General features: G+C 40.7%; 2 protein-coding genes across 2 annotated transcripts; both read right to left on the bottom strand.

The window, feature by feature from the left end:
• Nucleotides 1-2,940: 2,940 nt before the first annotated feature.
• dpysl2a (dihydropyrimidinase like 2a) lies at nucleotides 2,941-13,636 on the bottom strand. Its single transcript, XM_038704587.1, has 14 exons — nucleotides 13,268-13,636; nucleotides 9,185-9,273; nucleotides 8,779-8,963; nucleotides 8,468-8,632; nucleotides 8,150-8,211; nucleotides 7,943-8,023; nucleotides 7,778-7,846; nucleotides 7,515-7,635; nucleotides 7,276-7,432; nucleotides 6,905-7,046; nucleotides 6,602-6,772; nucleotides 5,260-5,439; nucleotides 4,937-5,129; nucleotides 2,941-4,854 (listed from the first exon to the last, which is right to left on the bottom strand). Exons 1-14 carry the CDS (start codon nucleotides 13,307-13,309, stop codon nucleotides 4,763-4,765), a joined length of 1,749 nt encoding a protein of 582 aa, XP_038560515.1. The 5' UTR covers nucleotides 13,310-13,636; the 3' UTR covers nucleotides 2,941-4,762.
• A 1,423-nt stretch (nucleotides 13,637-15,059) lies between these two features.
• bnip3la (BCL2 interacting protein 3 like a) lies at nucleotides 15,060-19,179 on the bottom strand. Its single transcript, XM_038703909.1, has 6 exons — nucleotides 19,042-19,179; nucleotides 17,657-17,927; nucleotides 17,486-17,567; nucleotides 17,289-17,395; nucleotides 17,046-17,195; nucleotides 15,060-16,581 (listed from the first exon to the last, which is right to left on the bottom strand). Exons 1-6 carry the CDS (start codon nucleotides 19,091-19,093, stop codon nucleotides 16,533-16,535), a joined length of 711 nt encoding a protein of 236 aa, XP_038559837.1. The 5' UTR covers nucleotides 19,094-19,179; the 3' UTR covers nucleotides 15,060-16,532.
• Nucleotides 19,180-19,491: the final 312 nt, after the last annotated feature.

The raw sequence follows: 19,491 nt of genomic DNA, 5'->3' as shown, positions 1-19,491 counted from the left end.
ACAGTCAAAGACATTCTTCTCTTAGGCCATACTTGCTTTAGTCTTCTTTTTTTTATAGTTACCATCCACAAACAAAGCACCCAGAGTCTTTATCTTGGCCTTTGTAAGATATTCAGTGTGGGTGCTTTTTACCAGCGCTGGTGTGAAAAACTTGAGTGTGTTCAGTTGGCTGCAAAGTGTCTCTCTGTTTACGCTGAGGCATCAAAGGGCAAGAGGACAACTTCTGCCAACTATATTGATTTACTTTCTCCTGGCTTCTTCCTCCGTACTACCAAGATGTTCTCCCTTTGTGAGTGTGAGAGGGAAGAGATGCAGCCAGCATCATTAAGCCATTCTACCCCTGCGCGCTCCGTTCAGTTGTAGAAGTGGAGTCGACAGCTTTCCCACAGGGGAGGGACCCGTTAGTGCAGTCAGAGTGCGTGTCTGTGTCCGCTTTGTCATTGACTAGCATGTCTTTGAACCTGTAAATCACACCGTCTCTGCATAAATGCTGTTAAGAGAGGGGCTACCAGCTGCAGCAATAAACCACAGATGGTACAGATGACCTGATTTACCCCTCTCTTTTGTCTCTCTATTGAGAGTGGTGAGATTATGAACAAAACCTCAGCCGGCGAATACCTGTGTGCCATGCTTTATAAAGATATATCATCTTCCAAATGCAGTAGCTGTAATGAATACCATAATTAGATCTGCAGCCTCGCAGGAGTCAGATATAGACTGGAACAGAGCAAGAACAACCCCCATGTGTTTAATCAGCATGTTCTCCAGAAGCATTTTCTGTATTCATCATGAAATTATTATAGTTATTATGACCAAGTGTGTAATCTAGATTTCCTCAGTATTCTTTTAATATTCTGATAGATGATGAACGCATCACTGAGCCCACATTTATTGATTCTAAAGAACAAATTTAATCATGAATGCTAACAGTTCTAAATTAATGTTCATGGTGATGATAAGAAATCAATTCGGATTGTGAGCATATAATAGTAGTGTGTGTTCCAGTGGATTGAAAGCATATCAAGTACTACTGGTGACTCATGTTTGCACACTTTTCCCAGGAGGGCTCAGCTTTGTAAAGTCTTCTTGAAGCTTTTTTTTTAAGCTTTCATCACTGGGTGAAGATGTTGACATTATAGGATTTCCCTCTCTGGTTTAATCAGTGCACTCATCATGCTAAGTCCTAATTGGACAACTGTCAAACAGCCAGGGGGCTTCACTAATGACAGAACTTTTGTTGATGTGTGCATTCACTGTGACGTTGTCTTGTCAGCTCATTTTACTGGAAGCGTCCCTGTGGGTGAAGGGTTTAAGGAGCTGGAACAACCAAATGCTGATCTGAAGCCAAGGCTGCGCTTCAAAACTCTGTGTCTCCACCTGGTGTCTCACTGCCTCTCTGCATTCACTCCATCTACTGCCCGGATGTGGTGGGACTCAACAAAATAGTTCAAATTAACCACACTTCATTTTGTGCATCAAATAGTTAAGTAATATTTTCTGTCAGGGTTTATATATTTTTTTAAATTTTAAGAAGATTCCTGCAAAGGATTGTGTAATTCGGCACTAATTATAAGAATGATACACTTCTAATTAATTAATTGCAATAATTGCTTAAGTGACCAAGAACATCTTTTGATCACCTGTTGAAGATTCACAGCCTTTGCTTATGTATAGCTACACCACAGTGTAAAAATTCTCCATCCAAAAAGTCCTGCATAATTTTACTTAGAGAAGTGTTACTTAAAAGTGTTTATGGCAGAAAAATCACCATACCCTACAAGATCACCCTACAATAATATTTAAAGATATATCTGTTTGTGCGTGGTATGGTTTTTCAACACAAACAAATGTGACATCTACTCCTTACTCTCTAACTGAAAAATCTTAAATATATGAATGTACAGATATCCATCCATCCATCCATCGTCAACCGCTTATCCTGCGTATAGGGGGGCTGGAGCCAATCCCAGCTGACAATCGGGCGAAAGGCGGGGTACACCCTGGACAGGTCGCCGATCCATCGCAGTGACACACATAGACAAACAACTAGTCACACTCACACCTGAGGACAATTTAGAGTCACCAATCAACCTAGGAAGCATGTCTTTGGACGGTGGGAGGAAGCCGGAGCACCCGGACAGAACCCACGCAGACACGGGGAGAACATGCAAACTCCACACAGAAAGGCCGGGGCAGATATATTCAAGTCAAATACAAGATGTGTTGTACTTTGCTGAAAGGTCCATTCTGTTTGTGCAGTGGAGGTTAAAAGTTTCCACGTCACACTTGGGCCACAATTGGCCTCCAAACTAGTTTGCTTGTCATAAACTCAGATTTATGGTGAGTGCTGAGAAACTTTCCTTCTTCAGCAGATGAAACAGCCTTCTGGTGTCAAGTGGAGTGGGACTTAGATGAGTGTTTATTATATAGAATTATATTCTTGCAGCTCATTGCAGTAGAGCTAATACTTCATATCTGTTGGATTGCTAATCTGTAACAATCATTGATTCTATAAGGCCATCAAAGGTTTTATTTAAAAGAATCTCAATCTGCAAAGAAACTTTGAACTACAGCTCTGACATAAATGTCACTTTGCATTAGTGTTAGGGTAGATGTTGTGAAACCTCAGGTACCTCAAAACTGTACAGTACTTAAATGTAGTTTCTACTCCTGCTTTTAATCATTTGCACAGTGGGTCATTAAGTACTCAGTATATCTTTCATGAAAAATCCTCTGAAAATGAAACACTTATAAACTCAACAAAACTGACTAAACTTAAAAGTCTGTGTTTCTCTGTTCCCTATAATAATAAGCACACACAATATATATATATATATATATATATATATATATATACAGGATAAAGTGTTTCACTGAAATGGGTTAGGGTTATCTTCATTATATTCATGCTTGTAAAAAAAGAAAGTCAGTACAATAAGATTAATTTTTATTACTTTAATCCACTGAAGTCAACACAGATAGGGTCAAATGCTGACAGAACCGATGATTTCCCCCCCACAAACCCTTGTATCCTACAAAACATACATGACTGAGAGAGTATCACACTTGCTGGGAGTGGGGCAAAAAACAGTGCTCAACATCACAACTCAATAACCATTACCAAGTCCGCAAATGTAAATCACTTCACATTATAGCTTGGCATACAAAACCTACACTTGACAAGGCAATGAGGAAGAAACAATCCAGTGTTCTACAGTATGGCTGTACAGTGCAGCGAAACTGAACACCCATTGTGGTTTGGTGAATACAGTTACTACCTCGAGTGAATCTGGTGTCAACATCGTTGGTGCCGGTAGACAGGTAAGAGAAGAAAAACTGGATATCTGGAAATTCATTCACAACACTAACACCGAGAACAGTGGACACATCATCAGCACGCTGTGAGGGCATTTCATATACATACTAAAGCATTTTTCATCAGGTCTCAAAGATCACGGTTCCACTTCTTTAAAGAGCCTTCATAGATACAGTGTGCTATCAATATCTTACAGAACAGGCAGGCAAGTAGTTCAATTCAACAAATACCCTAAAACATACAGACATATCCAACACAAATAAAAAACTGCAAGCTCACATAACATTTTTTTACCATTTCGATTGTTACAGGTGCAAAACAAATTCTGTCAAAACTGGGTAAATGGATGACTCCACTGACTGCTGTTATTACAAAGCTTACACAACTGCTGCGTGGACGTGGACATCATCTACACATATACAGCAATGATCATATAGCACCAGGTGCAGAGAGGCTGTCTGCAAATTTCCCATCTGGCTTCTCCATAGTGTCTGTTTGTATCCAGAACAATATACACCGGTGTAATTATTGGAAGCTTGTCGCCATGACAACCTCTTAACAAACATGAGGAAAAACAAAACAATGAAATGAAGGATAAGGTTCATGTTTCTCAGAGAAAATGTTATGTGCCAGTCGTTCCTCCCCTTCATATTCAGAGTGAGTTGAATGAGCCTTAAATACCCTTTCTTTTCCTTTTAGTGCAGTCAGCGCTTTCCAAAATGACTTAAAGTGATAAAAACATAAAACATTAATTTTTAAAAAGTAAAAGTAAAACCACAAAAGGAAGACCAAGGTGAATTGTTCAGCTGCACACAGTACCTACACAAAAATCAAATACTGCAAACGTCAGATAAAATTAGATGTTATAAGAAGCGGAAACCATATTCTACAGTTTAATCGTTCATGATTAGTATTTTTGTAGTAAAACAGCAATCTTACAGTGTAGGAGGCTTTATTTTGAACTGAAGGTGGCACTATAACATGACCACCATCACATTCCTACTTATATGTGCGAAATGAACAGCGAGTGCATTAAGAAAAATTGTAAACACCTGAAGTTTCTAAATACCCGCTCATGACACGGACCGCTTCTCGCAACTTTATGAGTCAAGAGGGCAAATAACAGCTTAAACATGTACAGCAAAAAAAGTATACAAAAATGTAAACATATCAATATTATCAATAATCAAACTGGGCTTAAAAAAACAGCAAAAAAACACTGCTTCAATTCACTTGAACCTTCCTTGACGATGGATAAAACAACATGAAAATAGTGCTTTCATTTTTCTTTTTTTGTTGAGTGTAGTGTGTGAATAAGAATGGATGGAGTGCTTTGGGTGGGATGCTGGGGGAGTCAGAGGTGACCAGATGTGATGTGACAGTGGTTAAGAGTGGCCCTCTGGTCCCTTGTTGCCCTGCATCCCCCGGCTCAGTTGAGAAAAGAGCTTAGCCGAGGCTGGTGATGTTGGCTTTTCCACCGGGGGGAGCCACGATGCGTTGAGTGGTGCGACGAGGAACGTTGTCATCAATTTGGGCACCTAGAAATATATATGACTTAAATGCTCACTGTAGTTGTAAAAGAGGCCCACTGCCAAAAATTTAATTTGTGCTTTCACTCACCAGACAGACTGAAACCAGACTGGTGAAGGTTGCGCACTGGCTGGTGAGTAGACTGCTGTTGTTGTTGCTGCTTCAGCTGCTGCTTGGCAGGGGAAGTCTTCACCGAGGAGACGGTGGACATCTTGGGAGTCACAGTCACCTCACACACCGGCCCGTCATACTGGCCCCTGGGGACTCCTCGCAAATCTGTGAGCTAAACACACAAGTCAATTCATAAGACCACAAGCCATGTAGCTCACCAGCTACCTGTTAAGAATTTTGTTTTTCTACAGCTGGATAAGCGTGCCTGCTCAGAGGTATGACTACCTGCAATTACAACTCACCCTGCTGCGAGCCTTTATCCTCTTGTACACATGGTCAGAGAAGGGTTTACGGCTGATGTAGCGCCCGCAGCCCTCCGTGGCGTGAAGGCTGCCCTCCTCCAACACAATCTTGCCCTGGCTGATCACCACCACAGGTCCTCCACGCACTTCTGTGCCCTCAAAGATGTTATATTCCACAGCCTGGCAGAAGAAAAGATTTAATCAGCAGACCGGTTTAAACTGATTTTTGCTTGGATATCATGTAGCAATACATTTGAAAGTAGTTGTTTTGCCTGCAGGACACAACAGGACACTGTTCACTGTAATTTACATTAAAGAGGTAGTATTGTGCTCATTTTCAGGTTCATAATCTTATTAAGGGGTTTACAACAGGTTTACATGGTTTTATTTTCAAAAAACACCATATTTTTTGTCATACTGCAAATTGCTGCAGCTCGTCTTTTCACCCTGTGTGTTGAAGGCTTCATTTTAGCTATGGAGAGATGCATCTTGCCTCTACATGATCTTTGTCTTATGTTGACTGTATGTTTGTCTACATGTAGCACCTTATCACCACAGCAAATTTCTTGTATGTGTAAAACACTACTTGGCAATAAAGCTCCTTCTGATTCTGATTCTGATTGTTGGGAGTTGCACATGCGCAGTTCCTAGTTAAACAGAAGCAGAGTAGGGCGGACCCTGAGGAGCCTGTAAACACGGCTTTGGTTCAGCTGTATATCCCCTTACCACCTTAGGAACATGGACTGGAGCAAGAGTTTCAGAGTGGTAAGTTATTAATTTGTTACAAATCTTATATCCATAAAGTTTTAACTGAGCTCTGTCTCACAGTAACAACTTTATGTCCACTGACTGCCTGGAGGGTAGTTAGTTTTTGGGAGAGGAGGGGTGTGTGCTGCAGCTCAGTGTTTTTCCACTGGTGTTTTTGAGGGCGTGTCGGAGTTTTCTGTGGGAGATGTAGACTCCTTTTGGGCTGGACTTGAAAACCTATTAGATGCATAAAGAAGATATATAACTCAATAAAGGAGAGGGAAAAAGCTAAAAAGCACAATACCACCTCTTTAAAGAAGGTCTATGTAAGTTTACGTTTTTAATGGTTAAACTACAGTGGTAGCACTTACAGCTCATTTTCACCCAGATGATATATTACTAAATCAATTGTTTATCCTATAGAAGTATGCGAATACATTTAACAGCTACTTGTGTTGTGTTATGTTATAGCACACAATGTGCATTTAAGCATATCATATACAGTCATAAAAACTAGGTCTCAACATGTAGAGGACAGATAAATGACTAAAGACATTGTGGATAAGAGCTAAGATGAGCAGAGTAACCATCTGACCAGGTTGTGACTCTTAGCTGAGATGATCTTAGTGAAGTCTGGGTCCCACAACACGAGGTCGGCATCAGACCCCACAGCGATGCGGCCCTTGCGGGGGAACAGGTTGAAGATCTTGGCTGCATTTGTGCTGGTCACTGCCACAAACTGGTTTTCATCCATCTTGCCAGTCACCTTTTGGGACAGGACAACAAATCACATACTAGCATCTAAACATACATGAAGGTTTTACAAGGTCATTTGCTCTAGAGTAATGTATTAGAGGAGTTTTTGGAATATGTGAAAAGTGGGCTGCATCGAGCTTACCACACATTTGTCCCAGATTATGGACATCCTCTCCTCAGTGCCATTAGTGCCCTCTGGGATTAGGGTGAAGTTATCTTTGCCTATGGCACGCTGAGAAGTCTGGAAAGTGCAGTGAGCACTTCCAGTCACCTGCAAGTCCCCACTAGATAAAAAAGAAAGCAGAAAAAATGAGGGCACGCTTCACATGTGCAATTAAGTAAGTTATTTGATACATTAAATATTTATCGTTGTTTAATGTGCATGCACGTAAATGCTACAAAGGGCATTACATAATGAATGTTTCTGGTATAACTAAATAAAATTACATGCAGCACACAGCACATGTCAAATTGTGTTTCCGCCATATTCAGGTCCTGGTACAGAGCACTTACCATGACAACAGAGAGTTGAGGTAATCGGGTGTGGTGGGATCAGGGCTAAGTGGTGGAGAAGTGACATAGGCTGCCGCCTTGGCCCAGTTCTTGCTCCAGTAATGAGTACCGTCGGTGCCCAAGCTGGCAGATATGGGCTCTCCATAAACCACAGCACCTACAGGAGCACACAGGAAGGTGTCAGCACAAAAAAAAGCAGGCACGGGTGAAGTGAGTGCAGTAAAAGAAAATCTTCTTACCCCTTTTCCTGGCTAGGGCAATGACATCAGCAGCGCTCTTGCTCATCACCTTGGTGATGTAGAGGGGACAGTTGGTCTGATTGGCTATGGTAACAGAGCGATTGACTGCCTCAGCCTCCACCTGCAGACACACAAAGTCAGATTCATCAGCAGCCCGGTGACAGCCTCTATTCACGCCTATACTGTATTCTGAGTCTATATCTTAAAAGTACATCACAAAACCTTTTCACTTTTGGCTACAGTTATTGAGAAACCAGTCTTACCTCCTCTGGGCGGCTAAGCACATGACCTTCAGGGCCAGTGATCCCCAGCTCTAGAATACGTCTCTGCTCCTAATAAAAAAAAAAACACACAAGAACATTATAAAACAAAACAGCAACAACTGCTTACAGCTGAGACTTGACCGACTATATCAGTGGTTCTGTTACCTCTGCAATGATGTCTCCATTCTCAGCATGCACCTGCGCAATGGCTCCAAGGTCTCTGATGACACTGAACACCTCATAGATCTAAAAGAAAATGATACATGCTGGTCAGCTCGTAGGGTTGTCACATACGCCAAAGACATCTAACAGCCTCAAAAACATATGCTGTGACAGACAGCTCAGTAGAGCATGCAGAGCCGCAGAGCATACCTGAGAGTCAGAAAGTTGGAAAACATCCTTATAAGCCAAATAGACCAGGAAAGAGTTGACACCTGAAGATAGAAAACTTATGAGAGAAAACGGCCAAAGGTGGAATAAAGAGAGGAAAAGACGGAAAACCCAGAGCGAAGGAGAAAAAAAAAATACAAAGCTGATTTGCTTAATTTGTCTTTGACTTTTCCCCCCATGCAATGTCTGAGAAACGGCAAAAACATAATATTTATTGAAACACAATGGGCGAGAAACGTTTCTGATGATTTTTAGACTTGATGTTTGTGGAGACGAAATCTGAATATGTTGACCGCATACCATGATCCTTCACTAGGGCCTCCATCTCTTCTTGAGTGCCTTTGTTCCACTCGGTGATGTCCACATGCAGAGAATAGTCACAGCAGGACTTGCTGTCAGCCCACTCCCTCCACTGTTTGAAAGCAGCAACCAGGCTGACGCCAGGCTCCGGCACCACGTGGTCAACTATAAAACACAAACAAGCAGGTGGAATTTAGTGAGCACAAGCACAAGTAAATCATACGCTTCACAGCGTGCACATCTGCTGTGTTATAATTCCTGCAACCGGATTACTCCCACACATGTGGAAGTCTGTCTGATACAATACATACTGATCATAGTCGTTCCCCCAGCCAGGGCCGCCCTGGTGCCCTGGTAGAAGTCATCTGCTGCCACCATGCCTCGGTCAGGCATCTGGAATCGGGTATGCACGTCGATACCCCCAGGCATCACCATTCTCCCATGAGCCTCTATGATCTTAACTCCGCCAGGAACAATGAGGTTGTCTCCTATTTGCCTGAAGACAAACAAACGGAAATAAATAAAGGAATGAATGAAGAAAACCTGACAAAACTGAGACAATCTAGATTCCAACAATCACAGTAATAGGTGTAAAAATATTTCATTATATGTAAAAGAAAGCCAGGAGCTTCTTTGTAGATATAACAAAATATTTTACTGTCATTTGTCTATAAGACTTTTTTAAAGTAGCTCAGCTAATTTTTAAATTGAACTTACTTGATGACTCCATCCTCCATGTAGATATCAGCCAAGAATGACTGATCATCATTCACTATCTTTGCTCCTTTGATGAGGAGACGGTCACTCTGAAAGGAGGAGACGGCATTTTACATCATAGGTGTCATTTACACTGGGGACGCTGGGGACATGTCCCCACCACTTTTTGAAATGACTGATTTTGTCCCCACCACTTTTTGAAAGCATTTGCTAAACGTTTACTGAAAATTAGCCTGCAACAAGAAATGTTAAATAACTAATTAAAAATTCTTTGAGAAAGGTTTACTTGCATTATAGGAAAACATGAAATGCAATGTAAATATAGAAGAAACAGATCTGCCTTGTTTAAAAAAGTAACTTAGGCTAAAAAACAACCAGCTGATTACTGCATTATATTTGATAAATATTTTTTGTTTCCTTACATATAAATAAAGACCATAAATTGGTGCAGAAAATGTTTCTAGAATGCAGGAAATTAAGGGTTTAATGCTCAAAACCTTCTGGGGCAGAACCCACAGACCCCCGAATCAAATACTTCTTCTAAATAGCATTGGAGTATCCTATTGTCTTGTTCTCGTGACTCCAATATTGGGCATTATCACGTTGGATGGATTAAGTGTTTTGTCACACGCCTAATATGAGCCCTTAAATGTCTCCACCACTTTTCAACACAAAGTGACACCCTTGTTACCCATAAAACACACACACAAGAAATTCTAGCCACCTGCTGAGCATTGTAAAAGAGCGAGAAATCATCTCTGTTAATCCCTCGTAGCTAAAAGTCAGTTCAATAATTCAACAGTAAATATGACCTATTTCAAAGACAAATTACTTTTTTTTGGAATAGAAAAGATCCTTGGGCGAACTTTAGTGATTCATTTGGCTCAATGCATTTCCCAGTTAGGTCCGAGAACTCAACAAGACTTTTATTAAGGCAGAGAGAATGATGCTGGAAATGATGATTAGGGTTAACCTACATAATCTATTCACATGTAATAGACACATCATTAGAAGAGAGGGAGCAATGCTTGATCAAAACCCTCAAGTAAGAGCACAAACCCTTGAGTGGTACAATTAACTCAACGTGTATGAGATGAAAGAAGAGTGTAGTAGGCTGGCCTACTTCTCCTACAGGCTTCCCAGAGTCTCTGAGGACCGAAAGGAGAGCTAATGAAGACGAAAGTGATTAAATGCAAACCTCACAGCAGGAAACTCGGTGATGCATTAGGTAAGCAAGTCGTGGCTTACTCTCCAATAAGTGTGTCACATAACCTATTGTCCTCTGGTCATCATATAACTCAGCTCAAAATGGCTTCAAAAATAGCTGTAGTTGCTAACTCCCTAAATGAATGTATCAGAATGTAGAAGATATATATAGTTTAGTATACGGACCCTTGTGATTAATCCTGTAATATACAGTCATAAAACTGAATTGATAACTAAGCACTGAATGTCCTCGGTAAAGGGCTCAAAGTCAAGCAGCACAGGCTCCACTATAATTGGAAGTAGGAACTGTTTGTCACATACACGGAGCTACACTCAGTTGCCAGTATATCAGGTACATCTTGCTCAAACGAATGCAGTGTAAAACAACAGTCCTGCAATGAATCCTCCCTTCATGAAGGTTATAATGGTGTTTTTTTTTAACTGTTGGACCATTGATTCCACTGATAATTTTGGAAGATGTAGTTGCTGGTGCTGTTGAACTATAATGCTTTATACAGAAAGGGGTTTCTGTTATTTAGCCTACTTTCAGTGATATTAATAATTAATATATAATGATCTCATTGTAACGCAATACAATTCAACAGCACCGCCAACTACAGCCTCCAAATTGACCATGAAGTTGAAGCAACACCACTCTTTAACAGTTTATAAGTTTTATAAGCTTCATGAAGGTAGATTTATTGCAGGACGGTTGTAATTGGCTGCATTATTTTTGGCTAGGTGTACCTAATAAACTGGCAACTAAGTGTATGTTACAGCTGAAGTCGACTAACTCTGCAAAAATCTGCATGAATAAAACATTATTTTCATGTTGCATAAACATTATGGTCTCAGGTTATTTCACGCGACACAACAAACGCTTGAAAAGCAAGAAGCTAATAAACAATTTATCATGCTGTTAATCGTGATTAACAGAATATGTTGCTTTTCCAGCACTGTCATCACTACTGCATCAATGTATGGCGCAACTACTGCACTTTTTTCATTATTGGTTAATGGGCTACCAATGACTGAGCATTAAGATTGAGTGGTCTTCTGCCCTCATAAATTAGCAGCTTGAACAATAGTTAATATGCTGATGTTTTAGATTTTAGTTTTACTTGCATTGTAAATCTAATTTAATTAAGTTTAGTGAACTTTGTTATATATTGTATAGTGAATGTTGTGACTGAAATAGTTGAATTGTATACATGAATGTGTATGGATTAATATTATTATGCATTGTATTGTCATTTAACTTTATTTTTAAATTAAATGATGAATACTTAGAAGCTGCTAGAAACCTACTGGCTGCCTCTTCATGATTCTCCTACCCCCTACCTTACCAAAATGGACCACAATGGAAATAAGAGTTTGACTTTATTGCGTTTTTATCCTTTAGATGGTTTTTGTAGTTGGGGCATCTCTGGCTAGAAGTGCCACTTTTATATTAACAATCAATAAAGAAGTTCAATCAATCAATCAAAATGTCAAATAAATCTTCAAATGTCAACGAATGTGTAATTAAGCCAAATAAACTTAAAACATAATAAGAAACAAAGGTAAATGTGCTTTTCACCACTGTTGTTTTACTTGACTAAAAATAATTAATGGTCAAAATAATCACTATGTGTTGTGTGTCATTTAGCTAATCAACAAACTGACTGTGTCTTGATATTGTGGTGCTAGATACAACTGTACAAATTAACACAATGGATAATGACCACCCTGTCAATTTCACTGTGAGTCTATGAATACAACCTTCACAGCATTGCTATCATTCCTGCTCTGGAGACAACATTATGTGAATGAATTCTGTTGTGCAGGGACAAAGCCTGATCGTTTTTGTGGTGCTTTTTTAAAAGCTCTGCAGAGAGAAACTATCTGCCTCACTCCAAACTAATAAGTGGTGTCTGACTGTGTCTGTGTGTGTGTGTGTGTGTGTGTGTGTGTGTGTGTGTGTGTGTGTGTGCGTGCGCGTGTCTGAGGGCCTGGGGGCCTGCAGCAGAGTTACTGCTGTCTGCATGTTGTGTCTGGGATGTCAGGGCTGTATGTTTATAACCCTGCCATGACCTGTGAGAGAGAGAAAACTGTGAGCCCGCACATTTCACAAGGCAGTTTGGTGTTGTTAAATGATCAAACTTAAGTCAGCCTGTCTATATGGTTCAGCACTCTAGCTATAACAGCTGGATGATGAAAGCTTAGGGAACAAGGTTTGGATGGGTTTTTGGATGGGTGATGTCCAATGACCTACTTTACAAAAGAGGTTTTACTTCTCTTAACTATCATGGCATCCCTACTGAAGGCCCTTAATACTGTGCTTTCTGGTCGAAAAGCTGCACCGTGAAGCAAAACAGACCCAAAAATTCTGTAAATCACAGAATCAAGGTTAAATAACCCAAACTTGGAAGATTTTGCAAAAAAAAAAGAAAAAGAAAAAAGACAGAGATAACTGAAGGGCGCAGACTAAATGGACGTCAGAGTATGAAAGATGAGATGCTGACAGTGTGCCTAAACCTGTTAACTACACCCTACATTGCTGAGGAAGCTGACAGGGAGAGCTAACGTACCTTACAGCTACTAATGACAGCTAAAGGAGCAAAGTGCCGTTCATTATGCAGAAAAATAATACTAGCTCCAATATGAGGGACTGTGAAAGCGCTTGCTGCAAACCCCACTGGCTGCTTATCATTATGCATCCCGGGCTGTCAAGTGTATGGGGCTGAAGCAGGGCTGCTGCTGCTGCTGCTGCTGCTGTAAATGAATGGACACGACAGCTAAACGTTGGCTACTAGCTTTTGATCTAATCCTGAGGCTCACCGCAAACACACGCAAAAATCATAATAAATGTAATATAAGGGGTAAAACAATACTCACTGTAATTCTTGGAATGTTCTTCTTCCCTTGGTAACCCGACATTTTGAAGATGCCTGCTCTCACACAGCTGTCCCCTGCCTCTTGGCTAACGCTAGCTAGCTAGCTAGACTGGAAAACCTCAGCTGCCAATGAAAGGATGAATGGATGCTCTGCTTGTTGGCCAGTCGACGCCCTGGGTGATCTGCGCCTGCTTAACTAATTCTGTCGCTAGCAAGTAGTGCAGCCTGACACACACTATTTAATGAGTACTTGTATCTTTGCCGGAAAGTCCTATCCTTGGATTTGCTGCTAGAAAAGGTCCCAGAAGACCAGACAAGCACCAAGAGGAGAAGGGCCACAAAGAAGAACCGCGCCTGCGCACTGCCCCGCCCTGCTCAGCTATAGCTCCATGTTTCTTTCATGTTTGTTGTTAAACATCATCTGTTTAATTGAGTCAGAACAGCATGGGGCAGGGACCTCAACAGGTTTCTGGGGAAATAGAATAATTACACTGATTAATAATAATTACCACGCATAAAAAAACACTGATTAACTTTGCAATGACATGTTTCTGTAAATAAGGTGGATAGTTTGGGACAGGGAGCAGTCACATAAGATAAGCTTTTGCCCTGGGCACACAATGTATCTTATAACTTACATTAATAGTTGTTTCTAAAAGGGATACACTTTTAATTATACCACTGCAATAGCATGTTTTCCAATATAATAACAATCAGACTTTCTACTTAGCATTGGTGGAATTTTTTATGTTAATACTTGACATTAGCCACGGCCCTGTCCTGCCCTGAACAAGCAATGCTTGATCTTTCAGGTTGAAAACATGAACATGCAATCAAAAGGTAACCTATCTGATGGAAGACAATGGACTAGACTAAAAAGTGCAAGTCGAAGGCCTGCAAGTATGCAAATAATTAGGATTAGACGCAACAAAAAATTGCAACACATCCATTTAATGTTGCCACCTTAACGCTTCTTCATTCTTGTTAAATGTTTCAAAACATCTTGCAGTTGAAAATTTGCCAGCTGGTTAACACTGGCACATTTACAGCAATGCTGATTACTGTGTTGTCCTTATCAATTAATAAATGAAATGAAAAGGACAGTGTACAAGTATCAAGGAGAAGAGATGCTTTCTAGAGGTATGATTTTGTGTTTCCATGGCCTAATAAAGGTTGGACCTGCCCTGTGACCTAAAGGTTTACGATGTGACGACCTGAACCATCAGGACTTACCCCTCTGTCATCATCTCCACCGAGCAGCCCTTGAGCAAAAGACTTAACCCCAAAATGTTGAGTTAGTCACTGGCCCACCGTGGATGTACTGGGCTGCTTCCAGATGTGCATATATATAACTGAGAAGTTAGTGTGAACATGAGAAAAAAAGCATTGCTCTCAGTCAATCTTTCCTAGCTTCAAAAATGTTACAAATGTGCATAGATGTTTATGCTTATTTAAAAATATTGAACTACTAACATGAATAACTAAGGGAATTTGTTTTGGACTGTGTTATGGTGACATAGCTAGGTTAGTACCACATGAGTTAAGAGATATTAAGTTGGAATAGGAGTTCAAGCTTTATCTTAATTAGAAGGGAAAGACATGAATTTGATTTGTATTTATGTCTTAGCTTCTGAATTCAACACAGACCATTAAAATGTTACTGCTGCTCATTAATCAGCTGCACAGAAGCCCATATTGATATGTGCATTTTATTAGTTATTATGACTTAAATAATGCATTAAGGTCTGTGGAGCTCTATCCACTCTGTTTCTATTTATATCTCAGCCACTGTATACAGTACAAACTTTATTCAAATTCCAAAACGCTGTATTGCACATTGATCAACTGTACATAAGCCTGGTATGATGGTATGTCATTTATAAGTTAGTATGAGTTATATAATGCATTAAAGCCTGAATACATGTTGAATGTTGAATCAATACTTCCAAAACTGCACATTATAGTCTATAATGTCATCCATTTATAAATACTGACAGAAGAATCATCCAATAATTAACTCAGCATCAATATACTGATAGCACATGCATTTTCTTCAGGAAATGCTCCTTTACTTTCTGTGGAAGTTCTACACACACTGTACACTGTTTATTGTATCTTATTATGTGAAATGATTGCACAGTGTAATCTACATAAAAGTCAGATAACTCTTAAATGAGGCCCCTGGAAATACCTTCCTCTGGTGGTTTCTGCCACTGACGCTTCGGCAATAAACGACAGGAAAAACACATTACGTACACTGCCACAATGCTATATAATAACAATGATATTATATGCACTAATATCAATGTACAAACAAATTAGACAATGTAAAAAGGTGTACATGGGGCAGATCACAGCTTAAATTATGTTTCACATCTACATCTTTAAATACCTAAACATATCAGAAATAAACAGTCTAAGATAAATCACCAATGTGCAGTGGTGAAAGATTTGGCACTTTACCAATGCTGCTATGTTATGTTAAAAAGATATGTAGGCAAAATGAATTAAAAATAGCATATGGCCTGGTAAGTTGCCATGCAGCCTAGGTTCCACTCGCACTCAAACAACCCCACTGTAAAATTTTTGAGCTACATACTAGATCAATGTTTAAGCTTTCCCACCTTCATCAAAACAAAGCCTTTAAAAGAAACCCACAGGAGTCAGCGTGATACAACTTCTTTTCTCAAAAAGGTGTGGAATTTAAAAACAAATCCCACTGTGACGCACCCCTCCCCCAAATAACTGCACCTTGAATGTTTAGTCTAAAAAGTTAAGGCGATAGAAGTCCTTTCTGTTCCCACAGCCAATTCAGTTTGTTTGTATTGCAGACATGGCGCATATTTTTGGTTTATACACTCCTACTGAGACACCAGTGGAGAGATGTAGCTTGGGAGAAGGCCAGATTTCTCATGACATAAAATCGAAACAAATAAAGAAACCCTGAAGCCACCTGACATCAAATCCATGTCACATATTTTTGAGTTGAACAGGATGACTAATATTTTCCAGCTCTAACAGGGTCTTTTGTCCACTGAACTCAAGTTAGTGACAACTGCTGGGTACAATGTTGCCCTGTGTCAAAATGTGATAGAGTGCAGCCACATTACGTCATGTCATATAACTCTATAACTACATCTACAATGTGACAGAATTTTATGCTGATTGGAAGAGAAATGTGGGCGTACAATAGATGCAGAGACACAGCTTGACTACAGGAGGATGGTTGAGAGACTTTGAGACAGGAGAACATCCAGGCACTGCTTTCAGTAGGAGCTGGTGGAGGCTGTGGCAATTCTCTTCCCAATGTACACCCTAGAAAGAAAAATTCATGACATCAAACCAGTTAAAAACAAATAGGATAATGCATACACACATTTTGGAAACAGTGTGAAACAAACCACTTTCACTGTTTTATACATGAGGACCAGGTCTAAACAGATAGGTGTCAGACATAAATTGCAGTCATCTTGGACACCAAAATAGCAGTGCACTGACAAACTGACTGGCACAGCCCATACTGATCTCTCCTACGGCACATCATGAGTCACTAAAATACCAAACTGGCACAGGCAAACTGGCACAGGCAAATAAAAAAACTCAGTGTAGGCAGAGGAAAATATAACTTTTTCGATTCTTCAAAACCAAACTGCATTATGTCCATTATTTGCATTATTGGACCCCCTTGAAAAATAGATGGTTCATCTCAAGGGGTTATCCATGAATGAACTTACAATATGTCCCTGCATGAAGATAAAACTGCATGAATTCCGACTTACCCGAGGCCAAGAGCGAGGATGTGTGAGATGAGTAAGGAAGGGATGAAGACTTTGAGGAATTCAGCAGAGAAGATGCCACCTTTCTTCATGACCCCACTCTTCCTCATACTGAGAGATACTGAACGTCGGGGGTGTCTGAAGTGGAACTCCCTGATAGGAATAATCAATCAACCAATTAATGCTAACTTAAATCAATATTGTTATCCGCTATTAGTGACTGTTTCTGGAGGTGAGTCTACTTACTTTGGTGGAATGTTTTCTGGTCTGCTGGACCAATCAGAGACCCAGTCTACATCTTTGTTTAGCAGGATGTCTTCCTCTCTGTCCTGCTCTGGACCATCTTCCTCTGACTGTACACGTGGAGGTAAAGAAATTACATTTTAGGGTAAAATGAAGACTTAATAAGACGGTGAACTTCAGAGCTCAATATGTTGTTTTACCTGACTGCCTCTTGGGCTGGGCATCTCCACATCGAAAGTTATCTGACCCTCATCCTGATCTGGACTTGGTGGCCTGTGAGGACTGACACAACATATTTGAATGAAAAACAAATGTGTGACAACAAACACTTGTTTGACCTTTAAAGAGCCTGTAATAGCCTTTACTCCTACCTATCACAGGAGGAGCTACTCGGGCTGGATTCATGCTGTGCATCCAGGAGGATTTTTTCCATGTCTCCATTGTGGATAGAGGAGGACGACGGCACATGCTCTAGTCCTCCAATCAGGGATTCATCATTCTCAGGCACCACTTCCAAGGTCTGCAGAGTTTGACTCATGCCAGCATTTGCATTTATTTGGTCTGCAGCAGGTGTTGTTGGCAGGTTGGTCTGCACGCCCTGGGCCCCTGTGTTTCCATTCAGCTCCAGCTCTACCCAAGAGCCTTGGCAACACAAAAATAAAGAGGAGGGAAGGAAGTAATAATAAGCTTGTTGTGTTAAAAGTGCAAAGCTAACATCAGATAGTACCCCACAGAAACACACCCAGTATCCTTTCAAATGGAAACAGCTGACCTACATTTCCTGCACCACTGACACTGTGCATTCAAATAACCTGGCTGTGCACTGCATCCATGATAGCCTGCATTTCTTTGTGCCACTGCCCCACAAACAGCTTGCTAGATTTTTTTTCTTCCCCAGACAGGATGGGGGTTATGTAATCCATTACTGCTCGGGTGAGCACAGAATGTAAACCTCGTGATAGCACGAGACGCCTTTTCCTCCCCGTTTTATGGCTTGCTAAAAATAAAACCTAATTTATATATTTTCGACGACGCACGTATGCATGACCGAGTGCACATTTACACACGAGTTTGTCATCAATGCTGCTCTCATGTGAGGTCTTGCATAACTGTGGAGTGCAGTGAGAGACAATCTGACCAGACATGTCGCTGTTCCAGCTGCGATGTTGTGACATATAAAGCGCACGTCCCGATTCTTTGTGCGAGCTACTGTTTTAGTCTTTAAAAAAATGTTTATCGATTCTAGCCTGAACACACCCTTTGGCCAGTTTAATGTTGTTGGTTTTTAGGAGCTGTTAGTCTGCAGGCACTTGAGCTACCATTGTCTTCCAGTAGCATTAAAATTTATTTACTTCGTCTGTGGTCTGTCTGAATTAAAAGGCAACGCGACTACACAAGGTGTGAGAGCGATACGACCCATTATCAGACAATATGAATAAAAAGTCGCGAATAAAAGCACCATTTATTTCGTCTATTGTCCCAAACTTGTTTTCATTTCGGCTAGAGGCCGCCCCCAAGGCATATTCGTGTACGTGATTGGCTGCCATTCCATCCATCAAAAATTTGTCACAACGCAATTGGCTTGCTTGCGGTGACGTCAAACAACATCACCCGCCACCCCTCCCAGAAGAAGAGGAAATACCCGATGTAACTTTTACAATAAAATCTCCATTACAGGAATATTCTCACACACACATGCACACTCATTAAGAATATATAAAGTGGCCTTTGTTGAAAAACTGGCGGCGGTACGTACCGTGAAGCCCGGGCTCTTCGTTATTGTTTCGTTGAGCAGCAGCGGTGGACATGTTGACTACCCCGTTTTAGCATTCATCAACATGACACGCACACAAACTACGCTGTGCGCAGGCGCAAGTTCTGTCCAGAGTCCAGACCGCAGACAGATAAGAGAGGCAGCAGCGGGCTCTAGATCAGTGATGGTTATTTCATTTTTCTAAAATGTGCAAGACTGAGTTACAACAAACTTTAATATCATGCGCATGTTACGCATGACAGTGTGATAAAGAAACAAGTCTAAAGGTTTGTTTGAAATACATTTGCATTACCATTAGGTCCTGACTAGCTGATGTGCAGGACCTGGGTGGAGTCGGTACAGTGTTTGAGGACTGATGATAACAGTAAGGCTGGCCCCTATCCCTCACTCTTCCAATAAGTGCTGCCTTGGCTGGACAGAACTATTAATGTG

The sequence above is a fragment of the Micropterus salmoides genome, unplaced genomic scaffold (genome assembly GCF_014851395.1).
Source record: "Micropterus salmoides isolate LMB-PRFRI ecotype aquatic unplaced genomic scaffold, ASM1485139v1 Ms_hic_scaffold_7, whole genome shotgun sequence".
NCBI lineage: Eukaryota > Metazoa > Chordata > Actinopteri > Centrarchiformes > Centrarchidae > Micropterus > Micropterus salmoides.
Note: the sequence above shows the minus strand (reverse complement) of the source record. Positions and strands in the feature narration are given on the sequence as shown.

Excerpts from the sequence above, each read along its gene's own strand:
- bnip3la (XM_038703909.1), bottom strand. The coding sequence starts at position 19,093 with ATGTCCACCGCTGCTGCTCAACGAAACAATAACGAAGAGCCCGGGCTT. Across the intron at positions 17,928-19,041 it reads CGAAGAGCCCGGGCTTCACG|GCTCTTGGGTAGAGCTGGAG; the intron begins GTACGTACCGCC and ends TGTGTTGCCAAG. Across the intron at positions 17,396-17,485 it reads CCAGCCCAAGAGGCAGTCAG|TCAGAGGAAGATGGTCCAGA; the intron begins GTAAAACAACAT and ends CCACGTGTACAG.
- dpysl2a (XM_038704587.1), bottom strand. The coding sequence starts at position 13,309 with ATGTCGGGTTACCAAGGGAAGAAGAACATTCCAAGAATTACA. Across the intron at positions 8,633-8,778 it reads TGGGGGAACGACTATGATCA|TTGACCACGTGGTGCCGGAG; the intron begins GTATGTATTGTA and ends TGTGTTTTATAG. Across the intron at positions 8,212-8,467 it reads GGCCCTAGTGAAGGATCATG|GTGTCAACTCTTTCCTGGTC; the intron begins GTATGCGGTCAA and ends TTCTATCTTCAG.